Source organism: Struthio camelus, chromosome 8, assembly GCF_040807025.1.
Source record: "Struthio camelus isolate bStrCam1 chromosome 8, bStrCam1.hap1, whole genome shotgun sequence".
Lineage (NCBI taxonomy): Eukaryota > Metazoa > Chordata > Aves > Struthioniformes > Struthionidae > Struthio > Struthio camelus.
This window is the reverse complement of record NC_090949.1, coordinates 35,318,298-35,336,859: the sequence shown is the minus strand read 5'-3', so window position 1 is coordinate 35,336,859 and position 18,562 is coordinate 35,318,298. Positions and strand designations below refer to the sequence as shown.

At 42.7% G+C, this 18,562-nt stretch overlaps 1 protein-coding gene across 4 annotated transcripts in view; it reads right to left on the bottom strand.

Moving 5' to 3' along the window:
• PATJ (PATJ crumbs cell polarity complex component) overlaps window positions 1-18,562 on the bottom strand; it is a 161,838-nt gene that overhangs the window by 11,884 nt on the left and 131,392 nt on the right. For all 4 annotated transcript variants that reach the window (XM_068953372.1, XM_068953369.1, XM_068953373.1 and 1 more), the window contains 6 exons: window positions 10,417-10,500; window positions 8,068-8,261; window positions 6,079-6,226; window positions 4,792-4,878; window positions 1,831-1,948; window positions 267-307 (listed from right to left, as the gene is read on the bottom strand). In XM_068953372.1, coding sequence (XP_068809473.1) covers window positions 267-307; window positions 1,831-1,948; window positions 4,792-4,878; window positions 6,079-6,226; window positions 8,068-8,261; window positions 10,417-10,500 — 672 coding nt within the window. The remainder of the gene's footprint in view (window positions 1-266; window positions 308-1,830; window positions 1,949-4,791; window positions 4,879-6,078; window positions 6,227-8,067; window positions 8,262-10,416; window positions 10,501-18,562) is intronic.

Here is an 18,562-nt window from a genome sequence, read left to right as displayed (position 1 = left end):
AAGCAAAACAAAAAACATTTGCAATTGCAGCAACTCAGAGAGGTCAATGTTCAGGGTGTAGCAATAACCGATCTTTTTGATCTATGGAACAGACTGAAACAGGTTTGATGTACGCACACATCCTCACACACAGGCCCTGTTGTACAGGCGTACATTCAAAAAAACCAAAAAATCATAATGCAGTTTTACTCTGAGACACACAATAGAATTAACACCTTCAGTTAAAGGTGACAGCTTTTTGAATTGATAGAAAATAACTCACTGACCCTTGTTATCTCCACAGTCCTTGGGCCCATATCTGCTCCTCCTAATAAAGAAACAAACAATTAGCTTCTGTAATTAAGAGATAATATAATTAAGAGATAACACTGTCAGGTGACGATGGTCCCTTGCTGCCTAGTCAGAGTTATCACCAAGCAGAAGCAGAGCCTCCCTGTGCCAAATCGGCAGCGCTGCTCACGTGAGGAGGACGGGATTTCTGTTTCACCGGGAGATGAATACGGCTGTAATGGCTCTGTCTGGCGGATGCCACTGTGACGCCCATTGTAGCACAGCCCTTGCTCACCATAATCTACTGAATAGCAGCACTCTGCTGGCCTAAAGAAAAGCCCTATTGTGCATTTCACTCAATTAAAGATTGGCTTATTATTCATAAATCACGGTGTCCCTACCACAAAGGCTAGGGCACATGTCTCGTTTGAGACTGCTGAGGTTCCATTGATTTCCTGTTCTAATTTGTGCTGTATTAGTAAATAATAGACAGCCAGGAAGTCTGGCTGGCATATATCTAGCTACAGGACATTTAAAAGTACTCAAAGCATTATTAAAAAAAAAAAAAAGAGAGAGAGATTGAGGCACTTCAGAGGAATCATTTGAACTGGGATTCAATAGCCTAGAAGTTGATGGTATGTTAGGTCTTGGGCTCTGCTACAATAATCCCTAATTCTCACAGCTTTAATTAAAACAATTTTAAGAACCTTTTAGAATGCAGATACAATTAGCCTCTTTCAAGAGTCAACGGCTCTTTTTAACACCTATCAGTATTTCTCCCTGCCACACACATGTGCTTGTGCAGATATCTGTTGTGAATACACCAGGCAGGATTGCTGAGGTGCGGTGTGCGGTCGGAGACAGCGGACACCCAAACCAGTGCAAAGCTAGAATCAGGGTACGCAGCCATGCGCAATTAGTGCTACAAGGCCCTTCAAACTGGTTGAAAGAAGGCTTCCCAAACTGCCACATATCTTCTCCCAGGCATGCAAACAACCGCAATAAATGTCTTCTACTTCTGCCCACGGTCAGAAGGTTAAAAAATAAGGTTAAGACTTTCCGGCACAGGTGGGAGCACACAAATGTGCAGGCCCTCTACAACCTATTGGAGGCTGTAGATTTAGTGCTCACTAAATCTGCAAACTGCAAACTGCGCATTGTGACTTTCTCGTTACAAAATGCCCTTTTATACACTCAAGAATAACAAAGATCCATATGAAATGGTGGCAGCTTTATTCACTGAGAAAACTGTTTCTGATGTCAGGGAGCACCTTGCCTGTTCTAAGCCTCAGACAAGGACGCCTGGGAATAGCAGGTGCAGGAATTTTACATTTAAAATAGAGGAGCCATTTCTCTACTAGTACAAATAAAAATAATGTCATCTGCTGGAAAGTGTTCAGAGTCTTCTCCCAGTATCTTCTGGGAGACTGATTAGGAAAACCAGATACAAGTATTAAATCTTATTTTTAAACTAGCACAAATAAAAAGCAGCACTGCCAACAACATGCAGCTGTTCTGACGGCTGTCTAGGTTTCACAGGCTGTCTCTGACCTGTCATACCTGAGTTTCTCTGAGAGACATCTGCTGAAGATCTCTTTGTGCTGACAAAATTCTGCAAAGTAGAGATGACTGGAGCAAGCGCGGGATGGAAGTGACTGTGGACGCTCTGTTGGCTCGCCTGAAGGCAAAAATACATCACAACCTCTGAGTCAGACCTAAACGGTAATTTTAAGAGAGTCCCTGCACTATAAGGGCTCAAGGGTGCCCTCAGAAATACCCACCGGATCGGAAACACCACATCAGGCACACTCCATTTTCAAAGAGGAACTTATTAAAACCTGTCCCTCAGCTGTGGGCACACGTGACATTGCTCGCAGTGCTGAAGGCTGCATTCCACTCCTTTACGTACACACCCGAGGCTCAGCTCTGCCCCAGAGGCCACGTGGAGTCGGACCAGCCGCCCCAGGGCCTGTTCGCAGCCTCCCGCGGAGCTGGGGCACCGCTGCAGCTCGCTGCCGGCTTCACCATGATGCGCCGTATAAGCATCACATCATGTGACGAGCATGTATCGGTCCCCTGACGGGATGAGCTCACGGCTCCTGCCGCACACCGAATGCTTATACCCATCCTGTTACACGGCAGTGATCTATAGGCTTCGCCGTTTTAGCTGAATGTATTGTCTAAGGCCCTGCAGTTGACCCTGCTCCCTGCGTTCCACCAAGGACCTACCCTAATCACCAGAATAACACCCCCGAGCAGAGGAACACGCTGGTATTACCACCCACAGAAGGGAAGGCTCCAGAGAAACCTGCTCGTGTGCATTATCACTTCTTGGCCGTTCACTTCCAGCACTACTTTACCCTACCTCCGTATCTTGCTTTATCTTCAGGCTCTCTCTCTTAGAGGAAACATCGTTATCGATTTAGGACGTGTATCTGAACCTGAGGTTTTGCCAGACCTCTGCAGCTAAGCTGGCGTATACAAAACAAAGATCTGGTCCATACTGCTCAGCACACAGTAGAGCTTGCTGCCTCTAAACGCATTAGGCAGCAAATCAAAAGCTCTGGCAGCATTTCTCCTAAGTGACCAGTGCGCAGCTGCCAGTGACAAACAACAGGCAGAGCCCAATTTCCATGTTCAGTTGCCAATTCATGGGTCACTTAACACAATTTGCCATGCGTGTGAAAGAAATCACGGTCCTGCACCACAAGGCTTGTAATTCTACAGTTAAAGGTACGCAACGGACCCAAAAAAGCCAAGGGAGGACAAAAGTTCTGGATGCTCTTGGCCAGCAGCTTCTAAAATGCCACTCGCAGTTGTGCAAATCATTCAGGCTGATTTGCCGTATCATCTGCCAAGATTTTTATAACACTTGGAACTGTTTTGCTGAGAAGCATTTATTCAGTTTTCAAAATCAGCAAGTCAGTTTGGAGCCTGAGTTGTGTTTTCCAGTGAGATGTAGGCTCTCAAGTGACTCTGCATGAAGAACAGCCATTAAGACTTTTATTAAAAGAAGTTAAGAAGTAACCAGGTTCCTGCAAAAGCCTTCTACGGTACAAAGAAAGGGGGATGAAGTTCTCAGTTTTTGAACTCATTTTCTACATAGAATCACGTTAGATACTGTGGCATTTTGCTTCCCTTTCAGCTGAGTTTTTAGCTCTACTTTGTAAAATTGGATGGACAATTTTTATCCCGCACTTTCTGATTACGTTGCTGTCTCTTAGGTTAACTGTGGATACACTGACCAAAACAGTAATAATCGAAGCTGTGGTCTTTCCTTAATGCAATCAGTATCCTCTCTCTCTATTTTTTCATTTTTCCTGCCTGCTGCATGCAATGCTGATGTTTCTCCAAAGATATTTAGTCATTATTTTAAAGCTGGGCTTCGCACAGCCATTCCCACATGGATATGGGTTCCTTAGCCCTTACTGACATGTCATCCTCATGGACGCCAGAGTGGATTGCTGCCGTCCTTTATAAAGTTAAGAAAATATCCCCTAAGATTTAGATACCCTTTTTGGGTTGTTCATGCACAACATCAAGGGCACGCCTCCCCTCCTACTGAAGGGGAGAATTGCTTTTTTTCCTTAAAAACACTCCTGCTTTAACTTACACCCCTAAGCCTCCTACGGCTTCTCCTCTCTATTTCCAAAATGAAAAACTTAGCATTTGTGGGGGGTGGGCTGGATCCTAGGGGTGATGCTTGCTTAGCTATCAGTGCAAAGCAGTGCCTGGGAAAGGGATGTGTGTGGGAACTGTCCACCCCCACGTCCCCAACAGCTGGCTATGTGCAGACAGCAAAATACTCCGTAGCAACAGCACTGCTGTGAACCACAGCTTATCTCTCTCTGGGACATCAGCAGCCTAAATAGGAAAGGAAGGAAAATCCAGAAGGAAAATCCATCAAAAACCTCCAGTTTTCTTAGTCATCTTGCCTTGCTTCTCTCCCTTGCAGTACTCAGATTTTAGTACTAATGATATCAGTGTCTCAGCTAGTGGTGGGAAGGAGAGAGGAAAAGCCCTGCACTGACTGAAAAATGAATCGCTGTCCTCGCTTCAGGTGAAAAACAAGTGAAGCAGGAAATTGCTCTGTGTTTTCTTCGAGAGCAAGCAGCTCTCATGTGGTTCTGCCATAAGATAGGCAAAGATACAGTTCAGTTTAATTAACCCATTCTGATTGACAAAACAGCTGCAGAACATACATTCAGCATTTTGCTGGTCTAAAAAAATTTCTGCACATCATCATTTGAGAAAGAGAGATTAAATGTTTGTGGTGTGTCTCAGGAGCGGGCTCCTTAAAAAAAGGATTAACTGACTCTTCTACTTACTCAGCATTTCTGCATATGACACTTAACTCTAAACACTTTGCAGTTCAACACAGGAAAATAAAATCATCATGATAAAGGATTTGGCTCTGCATCCTTGGCTGTAGAGGTCTACGGAAGGACTGGGCCCCACCTGCACCCTTGTGTGCCCTGTCCCTTCACAGTTTCTTTTACAGTTATGAAATCTGTCGCTAACCTGACTGTTCTGGGATGTTTTCCGTGATGACAGCCATGATCCAGCTCGCAGTCTCCCAAGCTCAAGATGCACGAGGCCTTGGGCACACTTGGGGGAAAAAACAAAACAAAACAAAACCACAGTGTGCAGCATTTAAGGAGACATACAATGTTTCATGCTCTCCTGGACAGAATCATGTTTGTTTTCAGAGTGACAACTCTGAAGAAACCACAAGGAACTGAATGCTCACGACTTCAATGTTTTCATTTGGACAATACAAAAAACCCTAAATCCAGGGACCGATGTATTAGCTACCGTACCTCCTGAAGCCAGTATGAATCTTTCTACTGGCACAGCAGTTCTTAGATCGCACTGTAGATGGCCAATTATTCACTCAAAAAAACCTTCTATAACAAAAACTTGCCACAAACAACACTCGTGAAAAACACTTCAGAGGAAAAACACTGCAGAAAAGGGTGAATCTAAATTTAGGGCAGGCAGAGTCAACTAAGTAATATACCCTCGTATTACCAACTTCAAATTTTCAAATAGGTAAACTTTTGGCCAAGTATTGAGCCTGCATGGAAAAAGTATGGAAAAATACAGCCCGTCTCTTCAAGAAAAAAAAGAAATCGTACGCGGAAACACTGGTGGCGACAGCAGGGAAAACGGTCCTTGTCTCTAGATAGCGTCCGGAGTAGAAATTGGTCAGCAGCTGCACTCACCTCTTCCTTTCACCCTCACCGCAGGGTGTCGGGCCGGGTGTCTACGGGGAGAGCTAGCGACGGGCACACGCAGCCCGACCAGCCGCAGGCCCTCTGCTACAACTCACGCACGGCAGCAGCCACGCGCTTTCTAACAGAAGAGGGCAAATTCTGTCAGGCCCGAGTGCTTCAAAGTATAAACCCACCCCTGCAGGACAAAAAGCTGTGCAGAAATGGATTTAAGAGGCAATTTTATATCTGCAGGTTAGCACAGCAAAGCCAGAGGCACTTCGGTTCAGCACCGTTCTGATTTGTAGGTCTCTCAGGTTTTGTAGTATGTTTCTAACGTACGAAATATATGGCTTTTTCAAATAAACGTCTAAATACTACATGTATCTCTGTTTTCCCACCTTATATCATCCCCACTTCTAAATATACATGGAGAAGTCATTTCAAATGAATCTCCCAAAGTAATTTCAGATGAAATTTGTCTGGGTAATCAGTTTGAGTTGTCCTGCCTACGTGTAAATAGCACTTCAGGACAATTACCTTGCACAATATCGGTAACTGCAGTTCACTATCTTAAAATGTATTATGTACTCACCTTAAGTATAGTGGCAACAGTCTCTTGTGAGGCATTTCTCATATCCTCTCCATTAACAGACAAAATCTGATCTCCTTGAATTAATCTTCCATCTAGGTCTGCAGCTCCTCCTTTAACAATGTCAGAGATAAACACTCCACTTCCATTTCTGACAATGCAAGAAGCATATGGCTAATCACACAATCCAATATTCTTTGAGAGATCAATTTAGATTACTTTCATTTAAGAGACATTAAAAGAAACCTGTGAGCAGGGGAAGCACGAGTTATACACTCCATTCATGCATTTGAGCGTAAAAAATCTATGAGTTTTAAAATCAAGGCATGTTTTGCTATTTCTAATGCTGCCTTTTCCTTCGAACTGCTAGTTCTGACTGTATGATCCATAAAGACTCATGAAAAATAGCACTTGCGTGAACAAAAAGCCACGGATCAGTGTAAGATGGTGCTAAACTCTCTCCTGATGTGCCTGATATGAATCATGCAGCCTCGGATTTATTTTGTTTTTTATTCGCCCTAATGGTTCAGCTCAGTTTTTTTTCTCTAGAAGCCTGGAGGCCCCAAAAAGAAGAGCAGAAAGAAGTCTGCAGAAAAGACTTTTATAGTTTGCACATGAGTTATGCAGCAGAAAATCCAGCTTTGTGGCTCTCCCTCTGCAGCAGGCAGCGAGGCTTGCAGGAGCAGGAAGGCGGTCGGCCAAGCGGAAGAGGGGAATAAGCAGATTTATTAGCTTCAGCCTCCTTGCGGGGGCTTCCTTTCCCACCGTTGCAGCAGCTCTCCGCGCCTGGCCCCAGCTTGGGGCTCGGTATGGCGTCAGCTGATGGGGAACGTCATGCAAAGAGGTGGCACTTGGTTTCCCTCACCCTAAAGGGCACAGCACTTTGCAAACTGAATTATACATAGGTATCATTTAATTTACCTTCACAAATTAAGCTACCTCTAAGGTAGAAACCACAATCGATGCTTTTTGCAGTAGTACAGAAAGTTTTGCGTAGAAGCAATTGCGGGAGGGCTGGCGGCCGCGATAACCATCTGCAGGGTAATTTACATAAGCTAAATTAATTATCCAGCCCGCAATCTGCTCACAACACCTGGGTTAAACATCGCCACTCTTGTCAAAAAACGGCTGCGGAACCTTTACTGACCATACGCAGTCGGGATAATGACATGATGATTTGTAATTGAGAAAATAAATTTTTTTTTTTGGCAATACAGAAGAGCAGCCATGAGATTCTCATGCACCAAGACTGAATGAGTGCTTGCTTGTGTCATGTTGCAAATCTCTTCTCGCAAGGGAAGACTTAATCTATCAGTGCTCTAGTTCAAATGACTTAATAGCAATGGTTTAGAAATACATCGGTAAGAAATCATATTTTATTAAGCAGTTGCTAGCTGTCACAGTATCTCTGATTCTGCTCAGTACTCCCAGAACTACTGTCTACAGAGCTCTGCGGTCACTTAGGTATCTTTCAGGATTTGGGTCCAGCCTTTTTATCAGCCTCCTGTCCTCCACTGAAAGTGGTCACTTTGAAAGCGAGTAGGATCTAGGTCTGACTAATGAATTTATTTACAAAGGCCTATCCTGGCAGTTGGAAATAGGAAGTTTTTTCTCTATTTTGAAGTCAGAGAAGCCACGGTTAGGTTAGCCTTAGACAGAGGTACGACGAACCCACCAGAACGTTTAGCTCCCAGGTCTGCCTGTGCTCACTTGGCCATACCAGCTCACAAAGTGAGAGACCCACTCCACAAAGCAAACTGTGGTTTTTCCAAAGGAAACAGAAGCTTTTATTACATAGGTATTTTGTTTTTCTGCTAGGCAACCCAGAATCAGAACTCCATGACATCCTTGAAGATATTTAAATACAAAATTTTGTTGCTTACGGAGTTTTTCTTTTACTTCACATTCTGTTTAATAGCTACAGCTTTTCTTATGACAAATAGGAAAATATTTCTCATTTGAAGGGCAGTCTGATTGAAGAGGCATTCTTACCGTTTTCCAGCTATGCTGAGGCCTAGTCCTCGGCCTGTTTTCTTTTGTATATCCACGTGGAAAATCTCCAAGTTTTCTTCGTCTTTGTAATGAGCTTCATCCCTGTAGACAACCAATTGCACCTTCTGCGGCGTCTGCCTCAGCGCCGTGATAGCTTCTTCATGGCTGGCATTCCGCAGATCGATCCCATTCACCTGAAATAATCAGTGTTTTCTTTCCAAATGACATATATGAATGATCTTTTCATCACCATACTTGCATCCTATCCTCGTGTGACAGGACAAATTTGTCAAGTTGATGTGCCTTGGCACTCTAATTTAGTGCTCTGATTTCCAGAGGGCTGAGCGCCTGGATTTCCTCTTGAATAATAGTTCACTACCTTGTGCTACTGCCTAGTTTAAATCACAATAATCCAAACATTTTGGCTTAGAAGTTTTGTGAGTGCTCTTTTCTTCTTTTTAAATGCTGGAGAAGCTCAAATGTGAGCATTGCTGCAACGCCCGATACCAGTCACCTCACGCTGAACACAAACGTTGTTCGTACCCTAGCTCTGCCTTTACTTCTCCTGCCGGAAAAGCTGTGCCTTGGGCCACCTGCGATGGGATGGTACCGTTCAATCTTGCCTGTGGGAAAACGGGCAGGGACAAACTAACTTCACGCACATCTAAACCCAAACTACCACCTCGAACAACACTTCATTTTTACAAGTACACAAAGCGTGATGTGCTCCTTTTCTGTATTGCTTATCTTTACAGGTTATCGGTGTTCAGACTCCTTCTCCCTCAGCTTCATAATGCACCAAGGCAAAAACACAGGGAACCAGAACCGTTAGCAAATGGCAACGGCAAAGCCCAGATAGGACATGTTAACTGGTTATTTTGCTTTGTTCCAATAGATGGCACACAAGACCACTCCTGGAGCACTCAATTACACTTCCCTTGCAAGAAAGGGAAAACCTCGGCAACTTGAAATTTAGTCTCTCGATTTTGCCAAGCCTGATTATACGGATGCCCTTTAAGATATTTGCCAATACTCTGTTGACAAAATCATCTTTTGTCAATATCAAAAAATATCAATGTTTAAATATTTTTAAAGACTTTTTAGGAAGTAGTATGAACTGTAACTGAATAACAATATAATGTTAATCTACTTATATTACATAAGTTATAAGGCAATTAAAATACTTCTCTCTTATTAACTATGCAAAGATATAAACATACACAACTCTACCTTAGGATAATTACATCTAATTTATTGTAATTATATGCGTTTGTACTAATTCTGTACACACGTATTTATATACTGCATTGCTATTTTTTTCCCTACTCAGACATCTATGTGTACTTCATCATACTAACATGAAACTAGTTCAGAGTTGTCCTCTTGCTTCATTAGTACAGCTTTTAAAAGCTGAAATAACAACAGTATTATGGCATGCAAACATTAGCACTTTCCTGTATGGTCAGTGAAGAATTAATTAACCTTCTCCGTTTTTATCACCTGGCTAATTATCATGCTCTGTTAATACACAGTTATTTATAAAACGAAAACAACATGCAGCCTCAACACTAAAAAAAATATTTTCAGTGCAAGAGCTGTAAAGACAACTCCCCAAGTACCCCTCTCTGTTTTTCTAACCCTACACACGAAAGCCTTAATGGCCATGCTGGGAATTTGTCCTGATCTGACAGCGAGGCGCTGCAAACAGCTGCGCGAGAACCCCCTTCGCCTGACGCACGCACTTGCATCTGCAAACCAACAGCTCTTCCTTAACCCTTGCCTCTCTACGTTTCCACGCTTGCCTCCCGGGAAAAAAGACTGTACGTTTCTTTGCAAAAATAATCTTGCCGCGTTGGCCGCAACAGCTTTATTAAGCCCACCGTGCCGGGCTGGCCGGAGCCCCGCCACGGCCCCCGGGGCCGGCTCTGCGGGAGCGGGCAGCCAGGCCGCCCCAGCCTCGCTTGCTTGCTCTGCGTTTCGTGAAGCTCAGCGCTTGGCTTACAAGCGGCACGAAGATCCTGAAGCTCCCGCAGCAGCGCAGGCCTCTGAGCGAAAGCTTAACCAGGTGAATAACGCTGAGCCGAACTCCGTAATTCACCAACTGCCTTGCCCAATTAAATTCAATATAGTCTCAATTTGTACCTTCAGCTTGTATGAATACATAAGGACGTATCAATTTGTTGGGATGTTCTTAGTGACAGAAGAGAAGCTTGAAGTACAGAGTCTACTGAATGAGCACCGTTTCCCTCACAAGAAACCGATTTTGTACTGAACACAAGTACCTGGGAGAAAACATATAAGGTATAAGCAAACACGTATGTACGGAGAGACCCTTCATAATTCGTTTACCTCGAGAATTTGGTCACCGGCCCAAAGCCTGCCGTCTCTAGCCGCTGCCCCTTCTTCGTAGACTTCGTGGATAACGATGGCGTCCTGCGGGAAGAGGGGAGCCGCGTCAGTCCTCCCCTGCAAGCACCCCACCGCGCACCCCTCCTCGCTTCGCGTGAAAAAGGCACCGCGCTGCGCGTCAGCATAAAGAAAACTCTCACATAGATTTTTCTAATATGTTGGGCTAACAAAAGGAGTGCCACAGCCAAAATACAGATAGCTAAGAAAAAGGGTAAAAGCATTTTGTTGACTGCTTCACGGTAGTCTTGCCGAGAACTTCTTATTATACTTCTATCATTTTTATACATTGGCATCAGCAATACGTGAACTCAGTGTGAACTATTACATTAATATCATCTACTTTTTATGATATTATTTAAAACCAGATTCTTTAGAGCTATGAATATTTTTAGGGACTTGGCAGAGATCTCCGCTTCAAGCAAGAGCTGAAAGCCTTGTGGTAAATAGTGCTGGTTAAATCTGTAAGAAATGAAATCCAGAAGAAACGAACAATGGCAAATGTTAGTTTATTACTGAGGTTGGAAAATGTAGGCAGTGGCAGATGTAGCTTCAGGGAAGGTTTCAGCGATTTAATCTTATTGCCAGCAATAGCTGTCCCCAAAGAAAAAGCATTACAAAGAACATACTGTTCTCCTGCTGGTGCTTTCCCTCTGCATTGTTCTGGTTTGGTTTTGTTTTGGGTTTTTTTTCCCCTGAAACAAATAGGTGAACATGCTGCCACGGTGCCTCAGCTGCGGTTCTGAGAGCGCTCAGCACTTCCCAAGCGACGGGCCACTTTGCTGCGCCGAGTTTGCTTTTCTCTTTGAAGTCAGCACCAAACGGCGAGCCGCAGAGAATACCTGGCTTCGCCGACAACTTTAAACGGCTCCGGATAAATATGTGCTGGGATTTTCAATTGGAAACGTAGATATCAGATATCCCGTGCTCAGGCGAACATAACCCACACAAACGCTATCGCTGAAGGCCCTTCACGGGCTTGCCGCAGAAGCGAGCGGTCTCTCCTGCGCGGGGCCCCGGGCTGTAAGCGAGCCAGGCGCGAGCCCCGCTGTGCCCGGCCTTCCCGAGGCCGGAGCGGGCGAGAGCTGCTGCGGGGGAACAAAGCGCCGTCGCGTTCGGAAAACTCCGTTCGATACGACATCTCTCACCCCAGAGCTAGCGCCCCCCACGTTGCCGTACGATACTCCACCAGCCCACACGGTGTAAGCTGAACAGAAAGAAAACTCAGATGCCCTTAAGCGAACACTGTGATGAAGCCACCACTGGGAGCATTATTCTCTTTCATTCCCACTGCACCTTATTTAATGATGTGCACTTGCATCCACAGCCCTTCCGCTGCTGCTAACGCACAGCACCGCTGCCATGAGCCTGGGGCTTTGATACATATACACCAGTCACTGAAAAAAAGCCTGAAGGATGTTAATCACAAATGGATTACAGCCGATACAAGCACCCCAGATGGGGGAAAAGAAGATCTCAATGTGCATAAATGAAGGCAAAATACTGTGAGCTGTGTACCAAGGTAATTAAGAAAAATGAAAACTGTTTGATTAAAAAACAAAAAATAAAAGGGCAACCACAGAGTTTTGCTGAAATAACTGAAGCAGCATTTACCAGTGGAACTGCATAACACATTCATGTCCACTCGGCAGCGTATCTGAACTTCTCTGCTATGCGTCTTAGATCTCTCTCTCCGTTTTTCTTGTTTTGTTACCTCTGCTTTAAAACTGGTGACCTAACACTAGTCCACACAAGAGACTCTTGTCTGGGTGAAAGCCAATAGGGTGACAGTGATGTGCATTTTTTCACCTGAGGCTGATCATGGATAGCTTTGAGAAAAAGCTGAGTTACTTTGTTTTAGGACTTCAATCGCACTTTTCATTTTTACTTTTTCAAACACTTTACAAACGGCTCACAAGATAATACAAAATATTGACCAACTTATTAAGAGAGCATCATTCAAATAGGGTACACTAGGGTACTGGATGAATAAGAGATTTGGTAGAAAAATTGCACGCAACCATGCAACGGCAAACTGGGCACGTACACAAGATGGTCAGATTCAGAACTTTCGGCTATATTTCCTAACCTTGGAACAAGGAACCTTCAATTATATTTCTTTAAGTTTGTTTTCCATCAGGGGACTGGAGCATCTCTCCTATGAAGAAAGACTGTGAGAGCTGGGCCTGTTCAGCCTGGAGAAGAGAAGACTGAGAGGCGATCTCATCAACATGAATAAGTATCTGAAGGGCGAGTGTCAAGAGGATGAGGCCAGCCTCTTCTCCGTGGTGCCCAGCAACAGGACAAGAGGCAACGGGCGGAAACTGAACCACAGGAAGTTCCACCTAAACCTGAGAAAAAACTTCTTCCCTGTGAGGGTGACAGAGCACTGGAACAGGTTGCCCAGAGAGGTAGTGGAGTCTCCTTCCCTGGAGATATTCAAAACCCGCCTGGACACGATCCTGGGCAATATGCTCTAGAGGACGCTGCTTGAGCAGAGAGGTTGGACTAGATGATCTCCAGAGGTCCCTTCCAATCTCAACCATTCTGTGATTCTGTGATCTGTGGTTGCTTTAAAAACGGTCAACAACTTAGAGCTACCAGCATTTACCAGTACTTTTGGACTAATACATGTAAAAAACACACATACCTAAAGTTTAGATTCAGGAACTATTAAGTATTATCAGCTTGAATAATCTGCATAATCTATTTGTAAAGGCAACAATTCAGTATTATTCCGGGGTTCTTGCTTGTGTTAGGAGCCAGACCAGCGTATAACTAAAAATACATATGGCATGAAAGGGAACATTCCTGTTAGATGTGTTTTTAAGAAGGAAACATCTAATTGACATGCCAAAATACTGTTTTTCTTAACTAGCTTTTTTTTTTTTTTAAACTAGTGTTGTTGAATCAGTCTTACCAAACAGATTAAAAACATAATGAAGTCCACGATGAACACTAAAGATTTTTAAATAGTTCATGAGCATAAATATGAGAAACTCACCTTCCCTAGCTTATGAACTATTATACATAGACATCTTTCTTCTTATACTTCTGGGATCAGCTCAATGCACATTTAACTCTGAAATAATCTTTTTCCATTGAATTTAATGTAATCCGGATAAAGCCCTACTTGTTTTGATCTTCCACGACAAACCATTCAGAAACTACCGATATTATTAGTCAAACATTTTTAATGATATCACTATTTTAAAGAAGTTTGAACATGCAATAGATATCTAATGTAATACTCTAGCCATCTAACAACCAAGCATCACTCTGTAATGACTCTATTAACATATTAATATATATAACATATTATATATAATATGTGCTTAAGTTATAAAAGACATCTCTGGGCCTGAGAAACAAACTAGAATCTACTCTTCCTAAGTGAAGATGCACACTAGCAAGGATACTGTCTTTGAGAAAACATCATGCACCAAAAATAAAATGCAAGAGGTTGTCTAGTAGAAGCTTAAGGCACCATTGCTCGTGACAACGAATAAACAACCTTTGCTAGAGTCCTACAGCAAAAGAAACGAGCCACTCAGACATGTACAGATAGATATAGATGGCTGATATACAATGTGTGTCAAATCTATGAATGGACTGTACATTTAGCAAACCTGCAATGTGGTATATTAGAATGCATTTTGTACGGTTCAGATTCTAGCCATGGGACAGCTAAAACCAATTTCTATTGCTTTACCAGCAAAATACCACAGTTGTTATATAGTCTTGCTGAAAAAAGGAAAGGCACTCGAGTGATAATTCTCATCCTGATTCTCGCTGAGGAGGTTCTCGGCTGATGGGAGAAACACGCTGGTAGAAAAGGCAAGGGTAGAAAAGTAGAAGAGTTCATAGAGTCTCTTGGTCGGCATCTTGAAGAAGTGTAGAATAAAGACCACTTCACAGTACGTGCAAGATAACCCTATAAAAATTAGCACTCCATCTGAGACTGTACTTATGGCGGAAACAACTTGTAAAATGTGCAAAGTATGTTCTACATAGCAACCGTGTTTATCTAAGTTATGGGGATAGTCTTGAACACTAGGGGAATCTGGTCTCAAAAGCCCCCCAACTGTGGATATTTCTCCTGCTTGACTTATAACAACTTTAGAGACCCAGCAGGGTGAGGATATCAACTCACCCATCAGTAGAGTGCACAAACAGAAACGCTCCCTTAAATAATTAAATTCAGTTATGAGTGACAGCCTAATCTTTGTATCTTAAACATCAAGAACTGCTATGGTAGAGACCTCAGGCAATGCAGGCATTGCATTGTCTTGATTGAGCCTTGGGGAGAAAGGTGGCAAAGTCAGCTTCCGATTCAGGAAAACTACTGATTGAGTGAACCTTAAACCTGCAGGGTCATAAACAGGGGTGAGAAAGGCGCACAAGCTGCCTGGCTATGGGCTGGGACTGCTCACACATTTGCTGCAAGTTTACAGCATCTGAGCCGGTCTCTGTAATGTTTCTTTTCTTCTAGGCAGCCATTCTTCAGGACAAGCAGCAGCTTTCAAAGCAGGTGCCCTTTTACACTGAAAATCAGTAACCAGACTACTGAGATGCTTGTAAAAGCTGGGAGTAGAGGGCAAGGGAGTAAAAGGACACAAGATACGGAGGAGGCTCAAATTTCAAATATCATGGCTATTTGGATGAACTTTTATCGTCTGCTAAAAAGGTGGAACAGTATGGAGGAACTGGAGCAGAGAAATCCTCATTTATCTGGTGTAGATTGAATTGGACAAGAAAAAAAACAACCTGATGAAGAGGCTTCTTCCACTGAATATTACTTAACATAGATCATTCATGACAACCTATTTCCTTTAGCTGAACTAATATTTACTGTGGTTTGATGTTTATCTTCACCGTGCTATTGCAGTCTTCCAGGCACCTCTGCCCTGCCAGTCTACGAGAGCCAGCCGTCACTTTGATAGGACCAAAGGCACTTCACAGGAAGAAGGTGAACCGCTACACAACGAGGAACACAACCACCAGTGGCACAGAGCAAATCTGGTTAAGGCACTCTGATGGACATGAGTTATTCGAAGATCCCAGACTGCATTTTCCAAAGTGTGTGGGCATTTAAGGTGGGAATCACTAGATAAAAACAAAACAGTCCTGAGAGTAGAAAACAGAGCCACAGTTGAGCCTTCTACCTACAGGACTGTCTCTGCCACCATAAACATCACCGGCCATTTGTCCCAGATCTAGAGAACATTAGGCGGGGGAAAAAGGCACTGATTTCCCAGAACGGACAGTTCTGGGCACACACTGCCACCTAATCCTGAATGTCCAAGCCAAAACAGAGATACCAGAGTTTTGGGAACACACACAGTTGGATAGTGCTAGAAAGAAGGAAGGACAAACTGCTGGAATTATATGAATTTCAAGTGCCTATATCCTAATCTGGTTTGCAGTTAGGTGAATGAAGTCTTCTCATCAACCATAATTAGGTGTATAACAAAGCCTGAATGACAGTACTTTCCTGAGGAAGTAAAAACAGTATGCTACACATATAACAACATCCAGGAAAAGATGCTTTCTGATTCGGTTGACAAAATGTGTTTTCCTAAGCTTATATTACACACATTTCAAACAAGTGTCTTACACAGGTACAAATCGCTTAATTAACATTTACTAAAGATAATAAAGCTCCAAGGGTTTTTGATGGCTGCAGGATTAGACTTATCTCTTTCCCAAGGCAAGTAAAATATCATTGGTTATTTCCTTTTCAACTTCTGCAATACTTTGTCCAGAGTAGTAAAATTGTCATTTCATTTTTACAGGCTAGTTCACAGATAAAGTAGAAGTCAACTGGTTGTACAGTGTGTTTCACTGAAGAATTAGCCCCGCACAAGAATCTTTCGATAGTTAAAATAAATCCAGCTGCGGGTTACTTGTAGGCAGAGGAAATTACAGCTGTTACATTATGATCTATGATCTTCCATTCACAGATCTAAATGGAATCTGAAAGAAAACAGTCCAGCAACAAAAGCTGAAGGTCAACTCAAAGTAAATCGCTTGACTTAAGAATTTTATCTAATGTGCATCGTGCCACATATACCTCTTCTAAGACTCAAATATTTTGCAATTGCTAGCATTCACAAACCATTAACAGGCACCCAAAATCCTAAGCCAAACACTACTGTAATAAAACAGGCTATATAATGTAAAAATGTATTACTGTGTTAATGTAAAAATGCTTTACATTGCATGATACTGAAAAACTTCTCCACTCCAGGTCAAAACAAAAAGTCTGTTTCCCATTTAAGTACAAGCCCTTGCAAAAGATGGTGTTCACTTGCCAACTTGCATAAAAAAGATTAATCCACAACATCAATATGAATATAATTTTTCATACTAAAATACAGATTTATTTTAAGGAAGTGGATAATATTTGTATTACATTTTATAGGCCCCTATAGTTACATCTGGTCCTTATTTATTTAAATTTTATTCAGCTTGCATAATATTTTTGCTTACAGTTAATATTCTCTAAGATCAGAAAAGCCCAAACCTGAAAATTCAATGGCACTATTCATTAACATTCCTTCAGCCTGCAGTCATAGACGTTTGCAAGCTCTCCTTTGATTCTGAAATAATAAAACTAAGGTAATAAGATGTTTAGTGTAAAAATATATGACTTAAGTCAGAATGATAGAAAGAGCTATGTTTCTGTGAATCACATGCCAAAGTAAACCAAAGTTTTTCAAAATGTATACATGCTCATTTTAGAGGGAATAATAAAACACAGGACTACGTACTAAAATGTTAACTCTCTCACTCATTATTTTATTAAATAAAAAATATGAAAATTTACAATGTACAGCGCATAACACAGGTTATAAAGAACGCGTGAGATCCTGAACGCATATGAGACACGAAGTCCAAAGCCACTGGTTTCAACTACCAGCTAGCAAGATACTCCTGAATCCTTTTTGATACGAACTACTGCTTTGGTATACTTTTAGTTTAAATTTTATAGTTGATTTACACTCCTGGAAGACACTGACTTCTTAGAGCAAGACACTGCTATGCAAGCTAGCCATACAGTCAAGTATGCCAAATATCTGATCTGCAGAACCTTCTGCTTTAACAACCATTTGTGATAACTCGTGTGCAAAGCAGTTTGTCTTTTTCATGCTGTTGCATGCTAATGTCCTTTCGCAATTATGATGAATCCACCAGCTTTGTTTTTGCATTATCTAACCAAGAGTCAAAGCAATTCATCACAGCTTCACGCTAAAAGCGTTTACCACTGTCATCAAATTGCCTTCTATTTTATAAATGTGGGTGACGGTTAAGAAGTGATTAAATGTTTTTCCCTCGCAACCACAAACTTTTCCACTACAATACCCAAGTCATGATTAAAAACTTTAAATTTCTATGACCCTTCTCTGTTCTGTTCTTCCATTCATTGTGCAATAGAATTAACAGTATTGGTATCTATAGCCAATATATTACTAAAACCCTCCTGAGGCCAATATCCTGCTTTTCATTTGTAGCTATAAGGTAAGCACATTCCACTGAAACAGTTTTAGTCTTAGCTGTATGTGATGACTGTACAAAAAGCCTTGCAGACCTCAGCTGTGTGTTAAGTAATGAAGTTATTTTTTGCTTGATTCTAAATATAACTAGAACAGAAGAAGTGGTTGGGGGAAGAAAACTCAAACAGGTGAGAGCCTCTCTGCTCAGGGCCACGGGAGTCACATCAGCCCCCGGGCTCAGGTATGTCCCACCGCAGCCTGCGCATGGCACAAAGCAGAGACGGTGCCGTGGCCACAGTGCCAGCCAGCGCTGGGTCTTGGCAGCAGCGAGCTCCTAGAAGGGACACTGACCCTCACGGCTCTGGGGGCAAACACAGGGGCCTCAGCAGCTGCAATTTAATGTCACTGCTTTCTCGATCATTCCCTTGACCTGCCTTAACAGCTGGGGTGTGTGCAAGGTCTGACTCACCTGGACTAGGAAAATAACTCTAAATATCCTTCTGTCCAACTCCATCCCGAAACTCCCCCTTCTCCGCTGCGAGCTGGAGAGCCTTCGGGGCTAGAAGAGGTCATTAGCAACCCTTTTTCCTTTA